The sequence below is a fragment of the Periophthalmus magnuspinnatus genome, chromosome 17 (genome assembly GCF_009829125.3).
Source record: "Periophthalmus magnuspinnatus isolate fPerMag1 chromosome 17, fPerMag1.2.pri, whole genome shotgun sequence".
Lineage (NCBI taxonomy): Eukaryota > Metazoa > Chordata > Actinopteri > Gobiiformes > Gobiidae > Periophthalmus > Periophthalmus magnuspinnatus.
The window spans coordinates 24,220,788-24,239,517 of NC_047142.1; the positions used below are offsets into that span (position 1 = coordinate 24,220,788).

At 39.1% G+C, this 18,730-nt stretch overlaps 5 protein-coding genes across 7 annotated transcripts; 4 read left to right on the forward strand and 1 right to left on the reverse strand.

The window, feature by feature from the left end:
• Nucleotides 1-640: 640 nt before the first annotated feature.
• Nucleotides 641-2,712, forward strand: pecr (peroxisomal trans-2-enoyl-CoA reductase). Its single transcript, XM_033981861.2, is given in 11 exon segments — nucleotides 641-759; nucleotides 976-1,109; nucleotides 1,310-1,475; nucleotides 1,551-1,632; nucleotides 1,704-1,779; nucleotides 1,781-1,801; nucleotides 1,874-1,888; nucleotides 1,890-1,910; nucleotides 1,912-1,986; nucleotides 2,219-2,330; nucleotides 2,415-2,712. Coding segments are annotated over 11 exon segments (900 nt in total). The 5' UTR covers nucleotides 641-647; the 3' UTR covers nucleotides 2,501-2,712.
• A 1,006-nt stretch (nucleotides 2,713-3,718) lies between these two features.
• On the forward strand, nucleotides 3,719-7,671 carry LOC129456137 (UDP-glucuronosyltransferase-like). 2 transcript variants are annotated; one of them, XM_033981857.2, is made up of 10 exons: nucleotides 3,719-3,966; nucleotides 4,806-5,294; nucleotides 5,814-5,877; nucleotides 5,950-6,098; nucleotides 6,220-6,347; nucleotides 6,449-6,542; nucleotides 6,626-6,751; nucleotides 6,838-6,925; nucleotides 6,999-7,218; nucleotides 7,290-7,671. In XM_033981857.2, exons 1-10 carry the CDS (start codon nucleotides 3,931-3,933, stop codon nucleotides 7,558-7,560), a joined length of 1,665 nt encoding a protein of 554 aa, XP_033837748.1. In that variant the 5' UTR covers nucleotides 3,719-3,930; the 3' UTR covers nucleotides 7,561-7,671. The 2 variants fall into 2 exon arrangements, with proteins under 2 accessions (XP_033837748.1, XP_055084332.1); XM_055228357.1 differs by lacking the exon at nucleotides 7,290-7,671 and having other exon boundaries at nucleotides 3,749-3,966; nucleotides 6,838-6,899; nucleotides 6,999-7,154.
• ndufb3 (NADH:ubiquinone oxidoreductase subunit B3) lies at nucleotides 7,633-8,686 on the reverse strand. The gene is made up of 3 exons (XM_033981865.2): nucleotides 8,612-8,686; nucleotides 7,953-8,081; nucleotides 7,633-7,874 (listed from the first exon to the last, which is right to left on the reverse strand). Exons 2-3 carry the CDS (start codon nucleotides 8,078-8,080, stop codon nucleotides 7,724-7,726), a joined length of 279 nt encoding a protein of 92 aa, XP_033837756.1. The 5' UTR covers nucleotide 8,081; nucleotides 8,612-8,686; the 3' UTR covers nucleotides 7,633-7,723.
• Nucleotides 8,687-10,501: 1,815 nt separating this feature from the next.
• si:ch211-227n13.3 (uncharacterized) lies at nucleotides 10,502-13,345 on the forward strand. Of its 2 annotated transcripts, XM_055228361.1 has the most exons (6): nucleotides 10,502-10,622; nucleotides 11,410-11,477; nucleotides 11,587-12,024; nucleotides 12,096-12,171; nucleotides 12,291-12,407; nucleotides 12,494-13,345. In XM_055228361.1, the coding sequence occupies exons 3-6, from the start codon at nucleotides 11,877-11,879 to the stop codon at nucleotides 12,912-12,914; spliced, it is 762 nt and encodes a 253-aa protein (XP_055084336.1). In that variant the 5' UTR covers nucleotides 10,502-10,622; nucleotides 11,410-11,477; nucleotides 11,587-11,876; the 3' UTR covers nucleotides 12,915-13,345. The 2 variants fall into 2 exon arrangements, with proteins under 2 accessions (XP_055084336.1, XP_055084335.1); XM_055228360.1 differs by lacking the exon at nucleotides 11,410-11,477.
• Nucleotides 13,346-14,559: 1,214 nt separating this feature from the next.
• LOC117385116 (C-X-C chemokine receptor type 4-like) lies at nucleotides 14,560-16,864 on the forward strand. Its single transcript, XM_033982385.2, has 4 exons — nucleotides 14,560-14,594; nucleotides 14,674-14,882; nucleotides 15,409-15,692; nucleotides 16,123-16,864. Exons 1-4 carry the CDS (start codon nucleotides 14,580-14,582, stop codon nucleotides 16,716-16,718), a joined length of 1,104 nt encoding a protein of 367 aa, XP_033838276.1. The 5' UTR covers nucleotides 14,560-14,579; the 3' UTR covers nucleotides 16,719-16,864.
• The last annotated feature ends 1,866 nt before the right edge of the window (nucleotides 16,865-18,730 follow it).

Below are 18,730 nucleotides of genomic sequence, written 5' to 3' on the forward strand. Positions count from 1 at the left end.
CATACAGCAAAACGCATCAAGATTTCACCAACTTATTGCGCTCACATTACAGCTTTTTAAGGATTCTAGAACAGGATGAGATTGGCAGCAGTTTTCACGATTATGTTGTGTAATAGTTCTCAACCTTTTCATTTGCAAAGATTTTATTGTAATATTGAATGCAGAGAAAAACTACTAGACATACAGATGTGAATCTGATTGTGCCACACTGCTTTTGAAGGATTTGAAAATTTGTTATTTTTCTACATGTGTTACCCCATTTAAATTTTATTTGAGCCTAGCTTCAGAACCACTGATCTAAGGGGAAAATCTGACTGATATCACCACACAACATGCAACATCAGATCTAATATTGTTACATTCCAGAATTTAATGATAAGACAGAGCAAGGGCCAGTAATGATCTGATTATCCAAATTTGTGAAATTTACAACTGAGACGAGAGATATTCTCTGGAACCAGTGATGACGAGAGAAATCTCAACAATTTCCATTTGACTTGGACTTAGCACATTTATGGACCACAGTAAAAGGCAAGCATATTTTTTTGTGAAAAAAATGTTCCTCAAGGTGGCACCAAAACTACAACACATAATTTCTGCAACTCGCCAGCAGAGGCGCATTCACAATATCGAACGGTCAGACAAGTATGGCGGCTACCAGTGTGTTCAGACCTGGTTTGTTTAATCATAAAGTTGCAATTGTAACTGGAGGAGGCACCGGGATCGGTAAAGCTATATCTGCAGAGCTGCTTGAACTAGGTAAGGACGGTTTTATCTGATACAAATTTGGAACTTATGTGTTTCAGTAGACGATAACTCAAATCACTCGCTGCTGTGAACTTTGGTCTGCATCTGCCAGTTGAACTTGCTATCGACCTGATTATATTATGTATTATGTATGTATTACACTGTTAATAATGAAGCCTGCGTGGTATTTGTATTACAACATTTTCAAAAGGAAATGTTATCTGTCAGGTTGCAATGTGGTGATCTCTAGCAGAAAAGCAGAGAAGCTGAAGACTGCAGTGGAGGAACTGAAAACAAAGGTCTCCCCCTCCAACCCAGCCACTGTCACCTCTGTGACATGCAACATCCGCAGTGAGGACGAGGTAGAGTTTTAGTTAATTTAGATTACTGTACAGGGAACATGTACAGAAGCATTTATCAAAGAAACACTGAAGGGTGCTTTGACTATAGCTGTCAGAGTTCTTTTCCATCTGCTGTCCCTGAGGAACGTCTTAGTCTTTACCATATATAACATTAATTTATAACACGTCCAGCCAAGACCTAATGTTTGCATTGTTTCTAGGTGAAGACACTTGTTTCAGAAGTATTGAAACAATATGGACGCATAGATTTTCTGGTCAACAATGGTGGGGGCCAGTTTACAAGCGCCACTGAAAATATTTCTTCAAAAGGCTGGAGGGCTGTGATAGACACCAACCTAAATGGGACATTTCAATGCTGCAAAGAGGGTAAAAAATAATTGCAGTTACCATGGTTGAGTTAGAGTTGGACCAAGGGGTGATATGACCTTTATGTTTATGCAGTTTACACTGCATGGATGAAACAACATGGAGGGGTGATTGTAAACATTATTGCTGACATGTGGAAAGGCTTCCCTGGCATGGCGTAAGTATGAGCTAGTAAAGCTCTGTTTTATTATTTGTTGAAGAGAATCTTCATTGTTGTTCATTGAACAGTCACACAGGAGCTGCAAGGGCAGGCGTGGACAACCTCACCAAGAGCTTGTCTATTGAGTGGGCGTCCTCAGGAGTCCCGTGTTAACGCTGTCGCACCAGTATGTTTTCATAGAAAATATGTCTCTTACCTGTTTCTTGTTTTGTACTGTGAGTCTTTATTTTTTTCCTAGGGTACAATATTTTCCAAAAACTGCTATGGAAAACTATAAAGGACATTGGGCCTGTTTTATTCAAGAGGTCTATACCATTTATTCCTGCAAAAAGACTGGGATTACCGGAGGAGGTAATTTTTTTAACTGCATAAATACAAGTTAATATTATACTGCATTCTGTACTAAACTCCTGCACTTTGAAACTGCAAGTAGAGATTTTGGGACTGTACTGCAGGTCTTCTGGTCATCAAATAAGATTAAAGGGCAACAGAACCTAAAATGGCACAAACATGCATTGGTCATTCAGGTGTTTCATTCATATTGCTCTTTGTGGATTTAATGTTTTAACATTTTACTTTTTAGATCTCTTCAGCAGTCTGTTTCCTGTTGTCTCCGGGTGCATCCTACATTTCAGGAGCCACACTGAGAGTAGATGCAGGCCAGAGTCTTTACCATTCAGTCTGGGAAATACCTGGTATGTGGACAATATGTACAATATGCTGTCTACTACATAGCTATGCCATGAATTATATAAAACAATATTGCTTCTCTTGGGCAGATCACAGTGCATGGCCTGAAGCACCAGAGGGAGAAAATCTTCAAGCTGTGAAAGAACTGCTTGACACACCAAAAAGCAAACTATAAAAGTTAAAAAATGAGTAGCAATCATCACCAGAAGACATGGACCAGTGTGCCAAACATAACAACATACTGCACAAGCAAACACACACTACAGCCCCTTGGAGCTTGTACCAGATGATGACGATTAACCATGAAGCACGAACTTGATTATAATATAACGGCCTCATCTTGTGAATCTTCCTTTGCAGTCATTTTGTAAAGTAATGTTTTAATACAAAACAAAAACAAACAAAAAAACAACTAATGTATCATATGTATAATTTTTTTTGAATGATTTTTCTATTTTAATTTTTAAAAAATTGCACTTTAGATTAGTCTTGTTATCTTGTGATACAATTGGACAATGTAAACAGTGAAACTGGATGCAATTTACAAATTGAATTTTTTGCATCAGAGACTCCTTACAAACATTGCACTACTGTGTGTGCGCGCACACACAAACACACACTCGTCCTAAATAAACGTCCCTATCACGCCACCTCCTCGTGTCAATAAAGAGTTCTTTTACTGATGGCTGGATGAATCTTTAATTGATATAAGTGCAAACTTGATTGTAGATGCCAACAATATCACCATCGCCGTCAAACCACCGAACCACCGTCGAACTAAATCATTTACATAAATGACAATTAGCAATATAATAATAAAAGACATAAAATAAACACATGAAATTACAAACACATACCTCGCTGGCTGACCCAAATTTAGGAGGTAGAATGAGCTTTACTTTGATTAACTTTGTAACTTTAACTTGCAGACACGCCACACTTTGCAGGTAAACCAGGCGTGCGTCCCTTTCCACTGGTCGAGCGGAATCAAACAAAAAACAACAGTTCCTACCTGACTGCCAAAATAAAACACTAAAAATACCAGTTAACCATATTATTAACGTTAACATTATTTAAATAAAAGATAAATCAAAATTATAGCAGTAAAGGTCCCTGAACTGTACAAGTGGAGTTTGCCTGTTCCTTCTGATCGAATACGACCATTTGAAGATGGATCAGTAATCAGTGCATGCAGAACGCGCACAGTATCTTACATTTATAATAATTGAAAGTTATATATATTTTAAGGGAGCAATCAATAGGGCTCTACAGTAGGGCCGCACAATTCATTATTATCGAATCGCAATTATTACAATTATATACATATTTATGTAAAAAGTTGTAGGAGTGACTACACTGAAACTAAAACACCTATTGTTTACAGTTCCTGTTTGTAGGTTAGGTCTATTGAGCCACAAGTGTTCACTGTGTCCACCAGCAATCTGACCAGAACTGAAGAAGCGGCTTGGACGAGCAGCGAAACGTTTTCACTCCAACAACTTTTTGTCCAGTTGACAGATTGTATATTTTGACAGATTGTACTATTTAAGGAGGGGACTGTAAGCGCAATATTCCGATGCCCTGAGAGAGTAAAAGGAGCGAGTGATGGATACGCGCTTCGTCTCTCAGGCAAAAAGACAGGTAAATACAGACACATTCCAGGCGCTGTAATTTTCGCTGGTAAATTCTGTCTAAACTGTTTGAGGTAAGGGCGCGGCCCTGGGTTGAGACAGGCACAGGACTTAATTATGTCCTTTATTTAGACAGGAAAGGCCCTAAGAGCAAGCTCTCGTTTGCAACAACTTCCAAGTTTTTAAAAATGCAGGGGAAAACTTGGGTTCGGGTGAGGTTCGGACAATAGGCTCGTGGGCGGACTCGGGACAACTCTGGCGCGCGCTGCGTAAAGGCAAAGTAAAGTGTTGGAGCTGCGTTAGTTCCAATGCTTCAATAAACCAAAGCCTCACTCGTTGTGCTCTTGTTTGAGAGAAGAGTTTTCTCTCAGGTGACATCGTTATTTCATCCTCTGTTGGGTCATAGACTGTATAGATGTCTGTGATCAGAGCGGGATTGAAGGAGATCCAGCGCTGCGCTCGTGCACGGCTTCAATGCATGATGAGAATAATAAGTGGAAATAAACAGCCTTCTCCGTGTTTTTGGTCATACTGTTTAAAATTGGCAAATCTGAATTGTCATTATTTTATACGATGCAGCCTATTTTCTGAGGATTTCCTGATCAAACATTTTCTTTGTTTACAAACGATGGCAATAAAAGGATTCCAATTCTGATTCTGATTTTTTGTAAATGGTTGACTGTGTCTCCTATCGGCTCTCTGGACTTTGGACACACACAGACAAACACATGCACTATGCTAATTCACTGAGGAATTTCAGTAACTAAAAAGGAGTGTTTAGGAGAGCGTGTTATCCAGCAAGGGTGTGTGTTCCTTCCTTTAATCTGAACTTTCCCCTACCTTCTGCAGTCACAGTTGGGACCTGCTGTGGACTATCCAAACAAGAAGATAACAATGTGGAAGGCGACTCTCTTAGTGTTTGTGTTGCTCAACATGGCAGACGAAGTGATTTCAAGCAATGTCTCTACCAGCTCTGCTCCTTTCTTGGGCAAACTTTTGGTGATCCCAATGGATGGAAGTCACTGGGTGGGCATGAAAGCAATTGCTCAGGAAATGGGTCGTCGTGGGCACCAGGTGACAGTTGTAATTCCGGAGATCAGTGTCCGTATGGGTCCAGGGAAGCACTACCAGACTGTCACTTTCCCTGTCCCGTATGACAAGGCCTATATTGATACAGTGATATCAGCAAACAAAGGTATGATGAGTAAAGAAGCACTGCCCTTTATGGAGAAGATGAGAAAGGGGATAGCAAAATTTCAGAAAATTAGAAGATTACTTTTAGGAACAGCAGAGAGCCTTCTGTTCAACGACACACTCATCTCACATCTTCAGCAGCAGGTGAGACAAATTCATGATGGAAAGTGAATGGAGAAGTGTGGGGTCAAGCTAAATCACATCACCCACAGCATGATTTGTTCAGTTGTTTCTGTCAAACTATCAAAAGCAAATTTTAGATTCACTGCCAAATCATACATTAGATTTGTAGATAAAGTACTGAGTTTACTTAAACTGTTGGTATCTGCATGAATAATCACAGTACAGTCTGCTTATACTAAAATACTACTCATTTGTTTTAGGGCTGGGACAGGGAAGATTTCTACTTTTTTTGAAAGAGTGCATGTTCACAAATGAAATTAAATACACTATACATTAATGAGTTCAAATTAAATATTAGATAATTTTAACAAATAGTCTTGCATAGGCAGAGTCTAAACAGCTTATAGTAAAAAGCAACAGTCAAAACAACCAATATGGTGAATGAGAAAATGCAGCCAACATTTAAGGGGAGGAAAATACCAAACTGACAGATTGAATTAAATATGAATGGATAAAATTGATTAAATATATTTTTGGTAGGGTTTTGATGCTGTGCTGACAGATCCTATGGTTCCCACTGGCTCATTAATGGCTCGTAAATTTGGCAAGTTGAGTTTCTTGTTTAAATGTTTTACAGTGATGTATAAATTTACCAGTGTTCATGGTTCATGTTCAGGTCTCCCCACTATAAATCTACTGAGAGGGATACCATGTTCGTTGGATATTAAGTCTGCAGGCTGTCCCTCTCCACCTTCATTTGTACCCCGCTTTTTCACTGGATACACAGACAAAATGAGCTTCAAGCAGAGAATTATTAACACAATAGTGAGTATAACTTTTACTACCATGGTAACTTTCATGTTATGTCTGAATGTTTAAGTTTAATCTGTGCAGTCAACTCAGTCTTGTTCTGTTTCATATGGTTACAACGACCTCTGACCTATAGGTGGCTTTGTTTGAACCTCTGATGTGCCGTTTGCTTTACTGGCACTTTGATCAAATTACCTCTGAATTTCTTGGTGAGGATACAACTGTGGCCGAAATTCTGTCTGACTCTGATATCTGGTTGCTAAGGTACTGTACACAGAGGGTGAAAGTTACCATATAAAATAGTTATCCATGTTTTAGATTAGGTAAATACACATCGAGTGTCAAATAACATATTTTCTATACAGACTTGACTTTGCATCAGAGTTTCCTCGTCCTCTCATGCCGAATATGGTTCTTGTAGGTGGTATCAACTGTAATGTAAGAAATCCTCTGCCGGATGTAAGTGTATTTAATCTTAATGCTAAGACACAGAATAATAGAGACTACAATACTGTGGAAATTATTGTTTGGACTTTTTTTAGGATCTCCAACCATGGGTTTCAGGACAGCATGGTTTTGTAGTGATGACGTTTGGTACCATGGTGGCTGATATGCCAGAGGAAACCAGAAAAATTTTCTTTGATGCTTTTAAACAAATTCCACAAAAGGTCAAATGAAAAAAACAGGCGTACATATGCTTAATGGCATTTGATAATAGGGATAAATTACAATTTTATATCATAATTTTTTATAGGTTATATGGAGATACAATGGGTCAGTTCCAGAAAAGGTCCCTGAAAATGTCAAGTTAATGAAGTGGGTACCCCAGAATGACTTGCTAGGTTTGATATTTCCAAAAATATTAACACCTGAATGTTTTTCTTGTCAATAATTGTTTTTACCTTTTTATCATAGCACATCCAGGGGCTCGAGCTTTCTTAACCCACGCTGGCTCACACGGATTGTTTGAGGGACTCTGCCATGCTGTTCCTATGCTCATGATGCCATTAACCGCAGAACAACCAGACAATGCACAGAAGATGGCAAACAAAGGAGCAGGGGTTGTGTTGAATATACAGACCATCACTACTGAGATCCTTCTGGATGGACTTAAGGAGGTCATCAACAATCCAAAGTACGAGTTTTTAATGGAAACTATTATCAATTACAAATTGTTGTATTTATCAATTTGCACTTTACATTTAGGTATAAGGAGAACTTACAGAAGCTGTCAGCAATCCACAATGACCGCCCTATTGATCCACTTGAGCTGTCTGTGTACTGGACAGAGTATGTGATGAAACACAAAGGAGTAAAGCACCTCAAAGCTACTGTTAATGAGCTTAACTGGATTCAGTACTACAGCCTGGATGTCACAGCTTTCCTTTTGATTGTCACACTGCTCTTTACAATGATTATAATCAAAGGTTTAAAATTATGCTACAGCTGGTTGAGCTGGAAACGAAAGCAAGATTAACCAGTGGGAAGAACCAATTTTATAAAGCAATACTGTAAAGCCTGATCAGGAAACGGAAAAAAATGTGCCAAATGGTCATCAAAAACATTTAATAAACAGAAATTTACAGAATGTATTTTAAGTTTCCATTATCTGATCTAGGGATGAGAAAAAAGGATGAACTTCAATGGCCTCCCTTTTTGGGTGGGAACAGTGTATATTCTACAGCCAAAGCAACGGTAAAGGCAGCAAAGCCCCACTTGAATCCTCTCAGAAGAACCTCTGACAGAGTCACAGCACGAGAGAAGCCACCTGCATATCTCCATGCTTCATTGCTACACAGAAATAGAACAATATGTATTGCTATAGAATTATAAATGATATATTTTTGGTACACACAAAGTAATACTGACCGGGCCCATGGGTCCTTCAGACCTCTGGCTGCCAGTCTCTGTTTTGTGAACTCCAGTGGCGTTCCCTCGACTTTCCACTGCTTCCAGTCAGGCAAAGACACTTTGCTGTGTCCATGGTCCCCTCCCATGCTGCAAAAAAGCAATTGTTGTTGCAGGGTTTATTATTGATCATTCAAAGAATGGCACAAATCAAGTTAACATAATGTAACAGGCTGCATGAGCAGAAATGTCTAATATATATTTATATGGCAATAAAGTGAAGTTTTAGTGCTGTTTAGAAGGATTACAAGTGACAAGACAACCTTCATAAAAATAAGGCCCCAAATATAAAGATAAACCACACAGCTAATGCATAATCATATGTGTACTTAGTGAGGTTTTGACGATAGCAAAGTGGTGTTTTAAAAATAGTAGCAAATGACATATTTCATTACACATTTTAACTGAACTCGAGCTCTAAACATCACAAAGGCAAACACAGTATAGTGTGTTAGCTAGCTAATAGCTTCGTAAGCTACCGATACACCGCTAGTACATCATATACTGTGCACTAACACATTTATGAATTATTTTAAAAGTCAAACGTCCTACTTTGATATAAAGTGAGATTATCAAGCACCGAAACAATCACACAAAGAGACCAAAGATGTGACCACTACCTGAATGTTTTGATGTGACCTCTGCTTACAGTTGGACGATTTTTGCGACAGAAGCTGCCGTTTTACGGCTACTACGGCGCCTCTTATAGCACAATATAGAGCTCAACAGTGAGCGCTCCAGGTATAGTGTTTATATGTGTGTGTGGGGTGTGTGTGTGTGTGTGGGTTGGGGTGTGTGGGTGTGTGTGGGGGGGGTGGGTGTGTGTGTGGGGGGGGGGGGGGGGGTGAAGCATTTTTGCTGCTTCACAAATGGATTATTATTCAAGAGAGATACAGTATTTTTGCACAACAGCAAACAAAGCCACATAAGCGTGGAATTCATCTAGAAATGAGACCTTGGAGTTGTTTCATACTTGACACAGGAGAAAAAGATTTTGAGAATGAGGCTGGTTTCTGTCCAGCCTTTCTGTTGCCAGCCTTTCTGTTGCCAAACCTGAGCATCTACACATCATTCTGAAAAGTAATCTTGAGTGCCTTATCCATGGAGAAAACTGATTTTGAAACTCAATCTCAACAGCAATCAATCTTCCCCTGGCAGCATAAGTTTGCTGAAGCTTGCATCGGCTAAAGAAAGTTACAGTTCATTTTCTCTGATCAACTCTTACCAGCAGTTGGCAAATGTTATCCCTGGCACTGGGACAATCCACAGTTGATGTGTCCAAAATATCTATGAAATTGTCAATGTTTCAAGCTCAACAGTTTGGGAAGTTGCTGTTTCCCCAGAATTTGTCTCCACATAAAGCTGTGCTATGAAACAACAAAGTCATAACTGTTAACAAAAAATCTTTGTTCAAATCAGACTGGTATGAAAGTGGGGTTGGTTTTATTTATGATTTGATGAATACAAATGGATCTTTCTAATCATATGACACAGTTTTAGAAAAAATATAAGATAAAAGTTTCAATTTATGGTTATGCTAAAATCTGGACAGCTATTCCCACTCCTCTACTTAGAATTATCCAAAGTACCTTTGATTGTACACATATTACAACAAGTTTGCCCACTTTAACTATTAAACAAATTCATATACAGGATAAAAAGTGCCACAACAAATGGGTTACCCAGGTATTTAAGCAGAACATATTTTGTAACTTTAATACCAACACAAGACATGACTTGGAAAACTTTTACTTTCTATTTGTCATATTCCCCTGTGCCCAAAATGAAAGAAACACATTTTAATATTATATCAGGTAATTATCCTGTGGGCTGGATAGGTTTGAAAATTTCAACTGTGCCTTTTTTTACACTTTTACACTGAGAGATGTAATTTATCATCTCTCAGTGTAAAAGAGACAATCCGGACTGCAAAATATCTGACATTGTGAATCTTATAATTGTCCTTATGACATATTTCATAAATTTGTGTAAATAGAAGGACCCCAAACCTATCTTTGCTGCTTCTTGAAATATTTTGTTGAATACTTTAAGTCATTGAAAAGTGTCTTCAACGAGAATAAAAAAAGCTTTAAAAATGTATAAAATGAAAAAGTACTTATTATTCTAAATGATTATTTTTGCCTGGCCAACTTGTGCCAATTTTGTGTTCTTCTCCACTTTCTCCATTTTCTGTATATATACAGTCTAGAAAAATTCTTGTGCAATCCTTTTCTAAATGAGGCATTTTCCATAATAGAATAAATGCAAGATACATGAGGTCTGTGGCGACCTTCTACCTGAAGAGTTACATAGTGCACCTTTAAAACAAACACATGATGTATAAGCGTACAACAGAATTACCAGAGGAGTCTTGTTTTTTCCAGATGAGAAACTAATATCTTCGTCGGTGAGGTGTCCTTCTTTTTCCTTCTGTGTAGTTACAGCTCCAGTCCGGTAGATGGACCCAGTTCGCTGTTGTTTCTGAAATCAAAAAAAGCAGAAAAAACACAGAGGAGAAGCAGCGCGCGAAGCTCCGGTGGCGGCGGTGGCACATCCTCACTGACAACGGGCCAGGCACTGTCCCGAGCCCACAGCAGGGCAGCTTCAGCGGGGCACACGCTCTGGAGCCCGGTACGCAGACAGTCTCCTACCAACCGTTAACCGATTTATCTGTGATCGTAAAGTAATTGTAGCATGTCAGGAAACTACAGCTGTGAATCAGATGAGCCAGATTATTTTTCGGGGGTTGAAATAAGTTTTAGGATTTCTTTTATTGCTGTTTAGGCCGGTTATAGCGTGTTTAATTTGGAGATTTTGTTGAGTCTTCTATGGTCAATTATCCGCAAAGTTAATCAAATTGATCATAACGACACCGACACGCCCCTATGGTAGAACTGGTTTCCTAGGATACAAAGCCTAAAAGTATGATGGGAAATGCAGTACTGATTGATTGATAGATATAGTTTAATGCCTTACAGTCTAGGAGCTCTGTATTGTTTGCTCTGGTGACGTGGTGAATCTGCGGTGTGTGAGGGAAACTGGAGAATGCGTTCACAAAGTTTGATGTAGTTTTATTCTGTGCGAGACTTCAAACTATCGCAAGATCTGTCCTGTCACCGTGATCTGATGCCGTCTGTTCGTTCTCCGGCTCGTGGAAGGTCCAAGCTTTTCTCCTTTACTTGCCTTCGTCTGCTCTCGCCGAAAATCCTGTAGAGGATTTCGCATACTTAAACACACATTGTAAATTTACGCAACAATGTAAATTTCTTTCCATGAGACTCATCGTTTTAACCCAGATTTTTGTCAAAGGGAAACGTCCGCATCCTAAAGATTATGTGACGTACAGTAGTTGTACCCAAGCCACGGTTTACATTGTATGTATGGAGAAAAGCTTATCTCATATGTTATTATTTTTCAGCCTGGCAAAAGATGAGTCAGATAGCTTGGAGTCATGCATATGTTTTCCATAAAGGTAGAATATTACAGGTGAGGTTTTGTTTCTAGTTCTGAAAGCAATCAGATTAGTTTTTTATGTCAGTAGAGCAACTTCAGAAATATAACCCACATTTTCAGTAATTGAATGCTTCTTTTATAGATCATTTGAATATTTTGTAAAGTGGAAGGACCCTATGAATCCAAAACGAAATTCTAAATGGCCTAAGAATAGCCCAAGTGAAGACTCCATACACCGTAAGATGGAGGGAAAGAGGCAACTGAAGTGGAGGAAAAAAGGCACAATCTGGCAACACAGGAGCTGATGTGGAGAAGCAGAGTGACAATGACATTTTGGACCTCATTGACAGAACTCATGAGTATCTGCCTGAGGAGACCGGCATATTAGTGGAGGTGGCAGATGAAGGGGTTGACCACTCGGAAGATGACCAGATGTCAGTCAGCAGCGTCATGTCAGGACCATCCCGCCGTTATAACCCCTGTGCTGACAAACCACTGACCCTATGTCCAGCCTGCCGCAAACTTCAGCAGAAGGCAAAGAGGATGAAAGCACCTCGCAAGGACAAACTCTTGGACACCAGTAAGTACATGGTTATTTAATTTAGTTTGGGCCTAGATTTAGCAGTTCTAATGTTTTATGTTGTTATTTAGACCCCAAATCTCTCACATGTGATCAATGGATTCTGCTCAAACCATGGAGAAGCAAAAAGAAGTTTGACGGCAGGGGGTAAAAAACATTCAGTCAGCTATATTTCCCGCAATCATCACTGCCTCATACAGTTGGTGGACATGGAAATGTATGACATTGACTAGTCTTTAGTAATCTGACCTCTTTCCATTTTGCAGGAATCAGTTGGGTATTGTGCAGTCAATCCACAAACTACTAGTGGTGAAAAAATCCAAGAAAAAAAATTATCTGGGGGCTGAAGATATGTGCTCAAGACCGCATGTATTTTTACAAAGGTGAAATTTAAAATTTAAAATTTAAAATTTTAACTACATAATCTATTTATTTCAAACATGAGGCTTACGTTTTTTTCTTTCATTAGAAATCTCTTCCACTGGATGAAAAAGCCAATGATGAAGGAGAGAAAGAAGAACCGGAAGAAGAGGGCTCGAGAAGACTCTCAGGGCACACGTGTGGCTAAACGGAAACGTACCCACAACAACGACCAACCAATCAGCAACAGCCTTATTCACAACACTGAGCCAATAAGAAATTGTTTCACTCACAACAGCAGTCTTGATCCGATAAGTAGTCCCTGCAGCACCTCATCTCTAGAAAGTGGTCCAGACGACTCTGATCTGATGTGCAGGCTGCTCCCTGTGTCTGTCCCCTCTGAAGCATCGGACAGTTTTAAGGAGGTCACAAATTGTCAAATTGTCTCTAAAAAAGTAGGTGGATTCAAAGACTTACTGGCCCAGCTGAGAGGGAACAACAGCATGATCATCAGAGAGACCCGATCCTGAGGTGACCCCCACATTTATTAAGAAATGGTGGTGGTCCTAGTTAAATAGTTAAAATTATTTGTTTGATAATTGCCTCTTCTCCTTATACAGCACAGTAACTTGATAATCTCTTGTTTCACAATATGTTATTGTAAACCCAGAACCTTGAATGTTTTTTTTAACCAACACAAGCGCATTTGTGGGTGCTTTTTTTTTTTTTTTTTAACAACTCTTTTATTTTGACATTGGACTAGAGTGTATACTGTGCAAAACTGAAGCATTACTATTACTACTGGTATTTTTTTTTAATTCATGAAGTTTTTCAGTTTTTGTTCAAGTAGAACAATGTTAATAATAAATAGGTTTGCCCCCTAACATTAGTTGTACAGTGCATTTGACCTATAACCATAAAAATAAAGAAAAGTAAAGAGTTGAAATAAAATAAGTTGTGGTCATGTTGGTTATGTAACCTACTATTTCTTTAATGTCCACATGATGGCACCCCTAGTCGATAACAGACACTGAGTCAGTTGATGACATTAAAACCTGAAGGCAGCCTTAATATTACAAATTCAATAATATCTTAAATCTAAATTCCTCACTTGTTTATTTAGAATCAAAGCGTTTGTCTGAGTTGAAGATATCAGAGTTTTTGGGTAAGCAGTGTTTTTCTTTTGATTGTTGCATTGATAGCGTAGTAGTTTTGCAGGAAAGGGTGGGGTAAATGGCTTGGAGATAAGAAAGTCAGGGTGTCTGTGCTACTTTGAGAATTTGACACTTTGTTTGTTTACAGGATTAGTATAATTGAAGAGAATGGGGATTTACTGACACAAATGAAAGTGGCAATGCCAGGAAAGAAAATTTTTCTGTTGCTTTGCTCTGGACTGATTGACAGAAAGCTGATTTGCTTCTGATGTGACTTACTGATATTTTCACAAATATTGTAAATAGTAGGTTGTCACATGGCACATAGCGTATCGGTGGAGACATTTTTGGGCTAAACTTTTATGCATATTATTTGTATAAACAATCTTTAAGTACATGTTTTTAGAAAATGGGTAAATTCTGCAGTAGCTATAAAGAGTATTACCATAAGTACAATCTTAAAAGGGTATTATTATGCAGTCAAGGCTCAATTAAATTAAATAAAAATTACAGTTAAATACAATTTCTGTTCTAAATTCTGTTCCAGGTTTTCTGAGCCACAAAATCTGAAGCATAGAATAGAATAACTTATGACCCAAGTAAGTGTGATTAGACAAGACTACCTCAAGCTTGCTTACTTACATGGTACCATGAAAGACAATATTCACCCTTGAAACTCACTATTTTCCTATCTACACGTCATGTACAGGTACTTCAGAAACTGCCTTTACTTGTCCTAATTCAACAGTGCGTGTAGACAAGGACGGGATACTGGTGCCCACTCTTCATGTCCTCATTCTTTACCACTGTCCCATGCCGATTAACATCAAGCAAAAGGTCCCAGGGCCAAAACAATTCATGTATGCACACACTCAACACGGCATCCTGTGATAGGATCAGCACCTGACACCTCGAAAACAGGAAAAACATTTTGTAGAAGCACAGATGTTTGGAGGGAGGAGCCTTAAGACCACTATTTAACCACGTCTATAGGGAAGGCTATTGCTTTTATTAGGGAAAAAGTCCAGAAGTATACTCGCCATGTCGTACTATGAGGTAAGAACAGTTATAAGTGAATGTTTTCATGTTTGTTGAGTTTGTTGACTTGGTTTTAATGTGCCTTTTTTCATTCCAGCATATTGTTTTTGACTATGACTTCAATGACACTGGTTCAGGGTCTGGATCAGGAGAACTGGGAGTGGATTTGGATGAGCCCTGTGATGTGGAGCACTTGATGACGGCTGAATTACAACAGGTCTTTTTACCTGTGGTCTATGCGCTCATCTTTACTCTGGGCATCACTGGAAATGGACTTGTGGTCATAGTGTTGGGATGCCAGCGCAGGTAAGATGCTTTTAAGTTAACAAAGGCCTATATGATGGATGCCTTTATTATTAATTGGTTACTGATTGCAAATGTAAAGACAGTCTATAATGTTATGGCTCGACATCAGATTTACTCAGTAAAATCTGACGTCGAGCCATCAGATTAACAGTAAACAGTACAAGAGGAATTATCAAAACATTATTTTTTGAGTTGAAGTTGTAGGCTACCTGTATATTTATCCAGTATTTGTTTCTGTTTTGAGAATTTGTTTAGCCCTTATTAGAAAGTAGTTTAAGTCTATATGTTGACAAGTATATATGGAAACTTAATTTAGTGAATACTGATTTGTTTAAACAATTGTAAGAATGGGTAAAATGTTTCAAAATAAAATAGTTCTTATAGTGTACACTGTTAAACTGCATATAAAAGTTCAGTTGCTTAAAATATATATAAATTACAAATTATAGCCTGTTATATAGTTAATATTAATATTTTAATATTTTAAAACTGATGGTGAGTGACCTCCTCTTTTGGTGTTGTATAGGTCCAAGTGTAGTCTGACAGACCGGTACCGCCTGCACCTCTCGGCTGCAGACCTCCTGTTTGTTCTTGCTCTTCCCTTTTGGGCGGTGGACGCTGCTCTGGCTGACTGGTGTTTTGGAGCTGTTACGTGTGTGGGTGTTCACGTCATTTACACTGTGAATCTGTACGGGAGTGTCCTCATCCTTGCCTTCATCAGCCTGGACCGGTATTTGGCTGTGGTCCGAGCCACTGACACCAACACCGGGGGACTGAGGCAGCTGCTGGCACACAAACTGGTTTATGCAGGTGAGAGCTGCTGCGTTTAAGATTTGTACTTGTTGTTCTAATATTGAATTGTATAGTAAAAAAATGGCATGCACACTTTCAGTAAGAATGGATATTTTTCAAAGTATTTTTGATCAATAAAACATTGATATTTTAATAAATATAAATGCAATACTGTGGAACATTCTAAGCAAACCAATACCATATCACTGGAGGCAAGTAGGTGGCAGACCCTCCAACAGAAAAGTTACATAGTGCATCTTTAAGTGTTAAGCATATGTTTTATGCTGCTGTCTCGTTGCTTTGAGCCAGAGCAACATCAAAAAGAATAAACTATAAATTTTATTTTATACACAGATTAAGCTTGTTATTGTTTCTGGCATTCTCTGTATGTTGCTACAGCTATTGCTCTCTCCATATTATTTGTATCTAATAAGCTTAATTCTTCCAGGTGCGTGGTTGCCTGCTGCGCTCTTAGCCATCCCTGACCTGATTTTTGCCAGGACTCAGCAAGGAGCTGAGGGAACCACTCTTTGCCAACGCTTCTACCCAGAAAAGAATGGTCCTTTGTGGGTGGCAGTGTTCCACCTGCAGCTTGTTCTGGTGGGTCTAGTGGTGCCCGGCCTGGTTCTACTGGTCTGTTACTGCGTCATTGTCACAAGGCTGACAAGGGGCCCGCTTGGAGGACAGAGACAGAAGAGGAGAGCTGTTCGGACCACCATAGCTCTAGTGCTGTGCTTTTTTGTGTGCTGGCTGCCCTATGGAGCGGGTATCTCTGTGGACGCAATGTTGAGACTGGAGATCTTGCCTCGTAGCTGTCACCTTGAAGCTGTTTTAGGGGTGTGGCTGGCTGTGGCTGAACCAATGGCCTTCGCTCACTGTTGTTTGAACCCACTTTTGTATGCCTTCCTCGGGGCAGGATTCAAAAGCTCAGCCCGCAGAGCCCTGACACTGAATAGGGCATCGAGTTTAAAGATTTTACCTCGAAGACGCACAGGACAGTCCACAACAACAGAGTCCGAATCATCCAGTCTGCACTCTAGTTAGGTTCACTGGAGCAGCCATATTGTAAATACTGTATGAAGTGACTTGTAGAAAGTTTCTCATAGAAATTTGGAAACTGGAGAAGCAGTCTGCTGGACCATGACTAGACTTTAGTTTCTGATGTAAATAGTGTTTTCACAGTTGTGTTTCTGATCATGAATGTTTATAATAAAATATTTAAAAAGTTATGATTATGTTTTTCTTTCGGGTGGGAATTTCCACACCTCTTAAAAAAGTACACACAAATATATTTTATCTTACAAAGTCACTCCTATAATCAGTAAGATAATATTGTGTTGTTGACTAAGTAAATCAGTCAACCGGTCTCAATTTGAGGCTAATTGTACTTCTCCACTGTGAGAAGAATACAGGTCAATCTAATCTTATTTTATCTGATTCGTATTCAACTCAGTTTATTGTGCTCGAGCTATTTAGAGAGAAATTCATTGTTAATTCCGTAATATTCCATAATTTCACACCCTAAACTATAACATTGACACACGTTATTAATCTGCAAGAGAAATGATTTGGACGTAAGCATAGATTTGTATACCATTACTTTAAAAAGACCTTGCATCTACTTCAAATACATTAGACTACATCCATTCACAGTTGGCTTTCTGATGCCATTCAAAACCACTCATGCATGGTTGGGCCGAGCAGCTGTTGTGCCAGGTGGTCTTCTCTTGTCTGTAGGTGTAGGCACAGTACAGTGCTAATGATTTAAACAGTTGTCATCTTCATACGTGAGACCGTTGGGGTCAGTAGGTCTATTTTTCCAAACACACTTGGCCTCCTAGTGCTTCCCATATAGTTTACTTCCACTGGAAAGAGATAAACAGAAGGTGGAAGTTTACTGTGTCCTGTTTCCTAGAGGAAGGAGGATGACGAGGAGAGGGTGAGAAAGAGGACTTTGATTCAGCCACACAATAATGATATGGATCAGTGATAACATTGACTACATTTGCATGACAGAATATTGTATGATGAATTAAAGCCTTATGAACATTGTATAAATAAAGTTCATTCATTCTCTCCTTTACGTCCTCGCCTTACTCAAACTGCAGCACAATCCTCATCTATTCATAGTGGCCAAAACAGGAAAGGCTTCCTGCTGCTCATTTTAGGAAAAACAAGCAGCTTAAACAATCAAAAACTCTATCCACCTCTTCAAGACCCCAGGGTTGACTCCATCAGGAAGGCCAATGATGGGCCTTCAGATGTGAGGTGGCCACAGCAACACATCTGTTTGAAATGAGTATATATATCTTTCACCTCTGCAATTCATTCAGACTGGAGATTGTTCACACTGTGCAACAGTCAGTATTCAGTAGGAACAGTATTACTGGTTTTCAGTAACAGTCTACTGGCCTCTCCAAATGAGATTGAAGACAGGTGCAGTACATCCAGAACGCTGCTGCTGGTCCTGACTAGAACCAGGAAGTACGAGCACATAAGTTCTGTACTCAGGTCTCTGCACTGGCTTCCAGTGGCTCAGAGAATAGACTTTAAAGCAGCTCTGCTTGTGTACAAGTTTCTCCATGGCCTAGCACCAAAGTACATCTCTCATATGTTAGTGCCGTATGAACCATCTCACACTCTGAGGACTTCAGGGAGCGGCCTCCTGCTGGTGCCCAGAGTCAGGACTAAACATGAGGAATCAGTGTTTCAGTTTTATGCAGCTAAAACATGTAACAGTCTCCCTGAAGATGTGAGACAGGCCTCTACTTTGACAATGTTTAAATCCAAGCTCAAAACAGTTCTGTTTAGCTGTGTATATGACTGAAAGGTTGTTATTCTGTACTCTTCTCTTTTAATGTTAATTTTATTATGATTATTTGTGATTATTTATGTTTTGATTTGTTTGTATTGTGATTCGAATGACTTTCTTATTGTGTAAAGTACTTTGAATTACTTTGGGTACAAATTGTGCTATACAAATAAATTTGCCTTGCCTTTTAGATAACTCACACCATTCTATAGACTAAATGACAAGGTCTAACATTTTGCTTATT